Here is a 9,100-nt window from a genome sequence, read left to right as displayed (position 1 = left end):
TTTCTCAACGGACGAAGAATATTTGAGGAACGAAAAATATATATCGTCGGAAATAGCCGATCGAAGGAACAAACACAGACGCGTTACATAGACGCGCGTCTACGTCAATCAAGCATCACGCGCGAAAAGAAAAAGAAATTTATTGTATCAGGCTATTTCCGGTGACTGGTCGATCGATTGTCAGCTGCAAATAACGTCATGGTTAAAACAAAGTCATTGACGAAGACGCGGACCGCCGGAAGTAGTCACGAACGTTCGAAACTCGAAACGAATGTTCACGTACGATACAGTTACAATTTAGAACAGTTATAAACTTAAATTCCTCGAATTTAGCAGATAGTTCAAGTTCCACGAAGTTCCACGTCACTGTTCCGGTAGACTTGCAAGTTATATATTGAACCTCTGGACGGACTACTTCCGGCTGGTCACGAGGCGGCAAAAAGACCGGTCGATTAAAAGATCGTGAATGCAGGCTCACCGTTCTTCCGGCCAGTCGGCCATTGTTCTTTCATCGAGTAGAAGAGGAGGACGGTGATGGTGTTTGTTAAAGGTGATATTATTACTCTTTTTGTTCTTTTTTTTTTTGTTTTGTTTTGTTTCTCTTTCTTTCTTTTTTTTCTTTTTTCTTTTTTTTTTCTGTTTTGTTCATAATAGCGGATATGGTGATCGTGATTGGTCTCGGTGATCGACTCAAGCGGTCTCCGATACCGGAAGCGGTGGCTGCCCACCGGAAGTAGTCATGGCAGGCGCGGTGTTGGTGGTGGTGGTGGTTGGGACCGGAAGTGGCTGTAGGGCCTGCATGTCACAGGTGTGGGAACCGCGCTTCTTTAGGTCCTGGAACAATTCGTATTTCGGATATGTTTCAATTTAGATTCTTCGTCCATCTATCGTTTTTTTTTTTTTTTTTTTTGTCTTCTTGCTTGCCCCCTCTTTCACTCTCACTCTCTCTCTATCTCTATCTCTCTTTCTTTCACTCTCGAGACTCTCGACAAATTTCTCTTTCAACATTCGTCATTTCCTTTCGTCTCTTTCGCACCTCGTCTTTCTCTCTTACATTCTTTCCAATTCGATCACTCGTACAAACACTCTTCCTTTCTCACTCTCATCCCCTCTCTTTCTCTCTTTCTCTCGCTCTCGTTCTCGTTCACTCTTTCTCGTTTCTACGTTTCTAGAGCAACTATGTAATCGAAACTATAATCGTAAATGCGTGATTACACTACTCTCTACGTTCTCTCCACTCTCTCTCTCTCTCTCCCCCATCCCTCCTCTCTTTCTCTCTTTTCAAATACGTTTATCCGTATTTTGCGTATTTCTCTCGGTCTCCTCGAGCACGCCTCGTGCCCCCTTTCGTTTCTCTCTTTAGTTCTCTCGGCGAAAAGGAAAAAGAAGAAGCGTTCTCGATCTCGAAAATCTCTGCGAGACCGAGCGAGCCGGCACCGGATGAGACGGAATGTGTGAGAGAGATGCGATCTCGCGTGGGGCGAAATGAATTTTTCGAACTGAATGAATTCCTTTTCTTGTTTTGCTTTTTTCTCTTTTCTTTTCTTTTTTTTTTTTTTTTACTCGTCGTCGTTACTTGAAAAAAGGATGGCAAAGAATCGAGAACGAATGGCGGAGAAACAGTTTCGCGGACGAGAGAAAATGAAAAAAAGAAAAGAGAGAGAGAGAGAGAGAGCGAGTGAGAGAGAGAAAACGTAGAAAAGTGGAAAAGATGAAGTTTCACGAGGCCACGAGGGCAGATTTCCGGTTTCGAGTATATCGGAGTATATCGCGGTGGCTAAAGATCGCGGACGAACGAGCGAAGAGAGATGTCGAGAGGAAGGAGGGGGGAGTGGGTTAGAATGAAAGAGGCACGCGGGCCACCGTGCAAAAGGCAATTCATAAAGAGAGAGAGAGAGAGAGAGAGAGAGAGAGAGAAACAGAAAATGTCCATGCGAAAAGAAGGTGTACAGTGACAGAGAGTAGACAAGTAGTATACGACCATAAGAGAGTGAGAGATCGAAAAAGCGGAACAATTTGGTGCTACCAACACAGAGATACAGAGATAGTTTTCAACAAGAGCAACAAGAATCATAGTACGTGTACAGGTGTGCGTTACAAAGTCGGAACAAAGGAAACATATGGTGATACACAACAACAGCAACAAGAACAAGAAAACGTCTATAAGGTAAAACTGGGGGAGGTGAACAAAAATGGAAAGTATGCGCGTGTGTACGTGTGTGCGTGGAAAGAATGTGCGCTGCGTGTGGAGATAAGAGATAAGAGAGAATGGAACGATCGATTCATATAGAAACATGCCAGGTGCAATAAGAACGATCCTTCTTCGACAAGCGATTAAATTGCAGTCACGTTTGCTGCGTGATCTCTCGTACGTTTCGAACACGCTTCGGTGTTCACTTCCAACAAGACGCGCTTTCTGTTCTCGCAACGAATCCTCCGCAAACTCGCGACTAGACTAGTTCTTTCGTGCCTTTCTCAAATTTTTTTTTCTTTTTCTTTTTTGTTTCTTTTTTTTTTTTTTTTGTCTTAGCTTTGGACAGTTACACACACGACGATTTGGAAGAACAATCGTTGACGCCGCGTCAGTCTCGATCTCAAACAGAAACGCATCCGCGATACAGTGCATTGCATACAGGTGCATTGAAACTTAGCACAGAGGATAGTGATACATACGTCGAAGCCTCGGTAGCCTGCTCGGTTATTATATTCTCGGGCGTGTGCGAAAATAATAAGCAAGAGTCTGTTCATCAGCGAAGCTTATCAAATTTTTTGGCTCGCTCTATCATTCGATCTCTTAGTGATCGAAGCGAACTTCTCGAGTCGAGTGTCCTCGATGCGTACGCACGCAAACGTAGCTTGTGTTTCGATTCGAGAAAAGAAGTCGGCCATCGTCAACGATGAATTCGTTCGTGGTCTCCTACCAGATCTGTGTCTTAACTATAACTGCTCCGAAAACTATTTTCGAGCATTTCGATGAAAAATTGTCGATACTTTTATTAACATCTTTACAGCATTAAAAATGAGTCTTCGAGGCCATAATCATGAAAATATTTCACTGTTCATACAGACGATTTCGCTAAATTCACACCGTTTTAAAATGATTTGCCCTTATAAAGATTGAGAACATCTTTCTCATAATTAAATCCATTGTGCCCCCTCTTTGCAACAATCTCGTAAAATTTCTAGATTTCAGAAGTTACAAGACTTCAAAGTACCAACAATTTTTCATCGAACATTTTCTGAGAACGTTCGATTAATTTAAAACACGCTCGAACCAGGAACCACAGAATCCATCATCATCATCAGCCTCCGACGATAGCGCTAACAGAGGTTAACAAATAATAATAAAGGGAAACTTCTTTCAAAGTGTTCAACGACCAATCTGGAAGACCCAGAGAAGCCTATCGCGATGGACAAGGTCCTCTCGCAACTGCTGTGTGATAAATAAAAAAAAAAAAATAAAGAAAGAAAGAAAGGCTAAAACGGGGACAGAAGCGGAAAAGAGACGAGTCGAGTGGACTTGTGGCCGCATGCAGAAAAACCGTCGCGTCGGCTTTCCCGGGGAAAATTCACCGACTGCATCCTTTCACCGCAATGCGGTTCGTTCTCCTTGTTGCGCTTTCGTGCTGGTCGACGCCGATCGTCCACATCTTCCTCGACGTCGTTCGACAAGCGTCGTTAATCCTTTTCAACCGGCCTGTCCGCGATGCTCGTTCTTCCTGTGTGAGCGCCGGCCTGCGACGCAGGCTTGCTGCAGCTTGAAGTTTAAAGACTCGTTCACGCGACGAGAATTCGACGTCAATTCATTGCCCCGCGCTGATATTCTTAACCTCTTAACCGGTTGATTTTGCGCCACTGAGCACGACCACATACTTCGTCACGCGACAGGTTTTAAAAATATATTCCGCGCAAGATATAGACATACAAATAGCGTTGTTTATAGAATGTTCAACTATTTGTAGTTTATAAAATGGCATAATTTTTCAGTGCGAAGAGCTTTTTTTTCTATGCAGCATGTTATTCTTTCATTGCTAAACTCTTGTACGTATACAATAATGAGGGTGAAAGAATCTATTCTTCACTTGATTCGATTAAGTAGTATTAAAAATAATCTAGCCATCAAAGATAGCTAGAAGACCGTTTCATTATAATTATCTAAATTCTTCAAATAGTTTGTACAAATTTTTAATAATCTGTACACGATGCTGCGTGATAATTCAAGTATCCTTCACTCCTTTCAAATTCTTTTCAATTTTCGCCAAATAACTTCCAATGTCTTGTACTTGGCACGATCCTCAATCAGATATTAATCTTTCACTCGATCTTCTCCTCACATGAATTCGTCGTGAATCTATAACATTTATCTAAATATACTTAAACGTACAGTACAAGTACTATTAACCTTACGCCTCGAGATATTGCTGACTGCAAAAGCGTAACAAAATTAAGGGACAAATCACGCGAGAGAATTGTATTTATGTCGTAACAATCGTTTCATTCAGAGTGAGCATGTGTACGATAATTTATAGACGGAACTATACGTATTGAATAGCAATGATGATAGTAATGATGATTATGTGATTCAACCCATCAGACAATAAACCGTACGTACACAATGGGCGTGATGACATAATCCGTCATCGCGAGATACAGCACGAGCGTGACGATATATTACGTCGTGGTGATAGAAATAATTAACCATTCTCGAAACGTAGCCATTCCAAACGTGGCCAAGAAAATATTCCCCGGTTAAGAGGTTAAATTACGTTTCAGACACTGATCAAACGGACACTGTGAAGGTAAATCCGGGGAATTATGTCGCGGTGTCAAACGGTAGATAGGTCACGCTAACGATAGTTGGAAATTTCCTATTTAATATCACGTGATACAACTGAGAGGCCTTTGCGCTATAGCGTGCAAAGTATCACGTAATGATACCCGGTTACCCGGGTCAATGACATTTGAATTACCGATCTAACTTAACAGAGAATTTAATAGACTCTCTTGTATTCAAGTACCGTGGACAGTGTCACTGATTGTTAATCCACCTGCAATCGAATCGTTTGAGCGCGGAAACGGAATAATTAAGATAAATAATTATATACGATACATAAAACTGAAGTGAAATATTCATAAATATGTTTCTTCCTTCGATTATTATGCACTGGATTGGCTTGAAAAATTGAATGTAAAGAAAGATTAACTCTAGAATCCTGAGATCTTAGATCAACCCTAAGTTGTTCGACCATAATGAGTTACTGCCTCAAATCTATTTTAACAAATTTCTTTCTTTCTTTAACCTTCTAGCCTACATCAGTAATCAGAAAATTCGTTCGATGAACAAAATAGAAATATTGTCAATTTAAAATATTGCGTTGATTAATATTATATTATGACAGAGCCGACCAAGTTGTGAAAATCAGTTTGAATCGCGAAAATCTAGTGCACGGCAGAATGTGGAGACAGAATGAGATAATGACAAGAGGTCTTGTCGATGCCAAGACGAACAGGAATTCCTCGCGTGAACGAGCTTTAACAAAGAGTCACGTTGCTTCCTTTCGTCTGTGACGCACGAGATGCGCGTGTTATTCTCTTTCGGTGGCGCGTGCACGCGTTATTTCGACCGCCGAGTTTGTCGCGATTGATCGCGCCGCTGTTGCAAGCGAGTTCGCAGTCTCGCAGTCTCGCGACGAAAAGAACACGACCTGGCAGACGCGTTGCTTTCTTCGTAACGCCAACTTTCTACGATTAAACGATTCAATTAACGCGTTATTGCCGTAATAAGGATAAATGGTGATAATATTTTAAGAGAATGACAAAAAATAATTCAACTTCAGAAGTCACGGGAGAAAGGAACGTGGCTCTCCGCGAATTTTCTCGAAGAAACTTTCTGCATCTCAAAATCGAAATGACAATTAGATTGATTCCAAGATTAATTAATCGATAATATTCTTCAGTTAACAACGTTACGTAATAGTTTAAACACACGACTTGAGATCGTAACAATGCTCGCCGAGTTGTCTCGTGACGAAGAGTTTCCGCGATCGCAAATAAAAATCACCTTGAGCCCTATGTCGTACGTTTTAAAATAATAACGATGAATTTTCCCGGTGAAAATCGCGGAATCGCGAGGCAGCGACGCGCACGCGATGCGCACGTTTGCGCAGGGTCGCGTGGCATTAGCACAATACAAGAGAAACGCATTAGGAGGGCGTAGAAGGATCGACGTGAATTTCAGCCGACGTCTTCTCCGTGGCTGGGCACATTAATCATCGGTCTCCACGAGGCCGAGGATGAGACAGCTCGCTTATTAAAGCTGGCTGGGACCATTAGTCGTTAGTACGCAGGCCGGAAGCCTGTAAAGGGAGCGCGCCGATCGTAAAATAAATCAGGCGGCTTGAAGGGCTTGCTGAAAAAAAATTTTCGAGGCGAACACGTTTCGAGCTTTCGATGAAAATGCGCGGGTGACGAGCGATTTGAAAGGCGGCGTTACGAGGTTCAATTTAAACTACGTCTCTTTGTCTGCTCTTGTCGTTAAAATTCTTATATAGTTGCTCGCGAAATTCTTATATAGTTGCCTCGAACATTTGTGAGGGAAGTTTTATAAATTTGCTGTATGCGTATGATGAATATATTATCGTGTATGCTTAACACATTACACGTGAAATTGAAACACGTTGCGCTTGTGTGTGCACACGTGTATTATCACGTGTATTATCGAGCAAGTATGAATATAAAAATTGCACTGACGCAAATATAAATCCTTTGTTTTAACACTTATTATTATACGCTTAAGCCTATTATATCATATTGTATATATATATATATATATATATATATATATATATATATATATATATTGCATTTATTAATTTCAAAATGTATCAATTCAAACTGTTTACATGTATTTATCAATTTCAAACTATAAAATTTATTACATTACTAATCAATAAAAACTATTAAAATTCGAAAGAGGATTAAATTCGTGAAATTACGTTTCATATTTCGTATACACGTTCCCTCCGTCACTTCTGTTTCACGAGCAACATTGTCGCGAGCAGACAAGAACGAGGACTTGGTCGCTTGCACAAAACGTCAACGCTCGCAAGAACGAAAGGAAGCGACGTATATGTTTTCGCCATATAGCAACCACCACGTTTCTTCATCCCTCCGAAAAAGGGTTTCAGAGCCTGAACCGCGAACTGAACGGAGGATAACGAACAAAGGAAGAACGTGACGCACGTGGCCGAACGAAAAGCATCGAGGCGTAAAAAGCTGGAGCCGATATGTGAACTCCTCCCCGAGTTTAGCCTGATCCGGTCTTCCGGATTCCCTTTTGCCGGTGACACAACGTTTCCTATTTCACTTTGGCTGCCTAAGCGCCAGGTGTCATACTACGAAACACAGTTACCGTAAAGTTCTATATATCTTTCGGTCTCTGGGACATGATATCCGAGACGATTTCATTCGCCGGCGAATTCGCGGCAGAAAGCTCGCTAAAGTAAAAGAAACTATGCAGCCGGCAGCGGATTTAAAGCAGCGAAGGAAGGTTATAGAAAGCGTGGTTGGAACGTGAGAGGGGTGAGAGGGGTGAGAGGGGTGGGTGCGGATAAACCGGATGAGCACGAAGAGACACGCGTTCTATTTGGAAGCAGACAGATGGGGGACCGACGAGGATGGAGGAAAGCAAAGAAGCGTAGCTGGATCACCAGAGAGATGCATAAATCAGAAGCCAGATCAAGAGTCAGCCGCAACACGACGGGGTTAGGTAGGCACCATGCCAGAAGGGTTTTTCGTCTGTAGAAAGGAAGAGCAGAGACGTTCGTTACCACGAACGTACGAAAAGAGAAAGTTTGGAGCTGAACGAAAGTGAAGAGATGATACAACGAAACGGGTCGAGATGTAAAACTAAAAGTAGTACAACTGATCTGCTCTGATATTAAAATAGATTCTACGAATGATCTCGTAGAATTTATTCTAATTGCTAAAACACGAAAGTACTAATGCGGATAATGTTCGAGTCACGCGACTCGACATTAACGTGAAAGAGATGTATGAGGAGGGAGAAAGAGAGAGAAAGACAGAGGGGAAAGTGTTGCGACGGAGAAAGAAGCGTGGGAATGTTTCTCGGGTTAAGCAGACACCCAGAAGCCAATCCAGGGATCAGCCACGCGACACGATATAATTCTCGACCACCAAGGGGATGCATGGGGGAGGCCTTCGTGTGTCCTTCGTCCTGATCCTTCCGTCGAAGGATAAGAAAAGCTGCCTCATATTCTCCCAACGGCCACACAATAGTATATATGTATACGTATACATAGATCTTATACACATTTGATAGACATCATGGAAGATTGCGCGCGCGCGCGATCCCACACGTTCGTTGCAGCGTATAATACGCGTGCTTGTATACCACGGCGATGCTCGTGAAATCTGAGGGATACTTCATCCCTTAAAACGGGTTGCTCCGTATATGTCGAAACTATACGGAGACTATAGGTCTCGTACACTTCTCGGTGAGAATAAAATCTTTCCTCTGGATACTTTGACAGCAGCCGACTGTCTGTCTGATTGTGAGAAGACTAAAATATACGATCTCTTGTGATCTTTTTTCTTGTTTTCGTTTCTTTCTTTCTTTCTTTCGTTCCTGAAAAATGAAAACTCTATTACTCTACGTTCTTTCGTTCTCTGTTTCTTTCTCTCTTACGGATAGCCAGTTTTACATGTACACGTGGTGTACAAGCAGAAACGTATTGCCCGCGAGGGACGCGTGGATCGTGGAGCGCGCGCACAAAAGCAACGAAACGATATGACATAGTATATATGTAATGTACATCGATTATCATCGTATCCAAAACGGTTTTCAGGTAACACGGTTGTCTTTACCTTTTTCCGCACTTGTATACGGTCTTCATATACGAGCACCACTCTATCCTTGCTCTCGTTCGACGTGAGCTGATAAGACAAGCTCTAAATAGTGGACGTGCGATATTTTTCAGCGGCCATCGTTGAAAATGCCGAAACGCCGCGATACGTGGTTCATTTTTCACATATTTTTTTTTTATTTTCGATTTCGAACGTTTATTTTTTTTTTTTTTTT

At 42.1% G+C, this 9,100-nt stretch overlaps 1 protein-coding gene across 1 annotated transcript in view; it reads right to left on the bottom strand.

The window, feature by feature from the left end:
* Positions 1-637: 637 nt before the first annotated feature.
* The window catches only part of LOC122530000 (potassium voltage-gated channel protein Shal-like), a 53,529-nt gene continuing 45,066 nt past the window's right edge, over positions 638-9,100 (bottom strand). Inside the window, exon 5 of the mRNA XM_043656597.1 lies at positions 638-834. Within this exon, the coding sequence (XP_043512532.1) occupies positions 691-834 (144 nt within the window). The 3' untranslated portion in view covers positions 638-690. The remainder of the gene's footprint in view (positions 835-9,100) is intronic.

The sequence above is a fragment of the Frieseomelitta varia genome, unplaced genomic scaffold (assembly GCF_011392965.1).
Source record: "Frieseomelitta varia isolate USP_RPSP 00005682 unplaced genomic scaffold, Fvar_1.2 scaffold_32, whole genome shotgun sequence".
In the NCBI taxonomy this organism is placed as follows: domain Eukaryota; kingdom Metazoa; phylum Arthropoda; class Insecta; order Hymenoptera; family Apidae; genus Frieseomelitta; species Frieseomelitta varia.
This window is presented reverse-complemented; position numbering and strand designations above follow the sequence as displayed.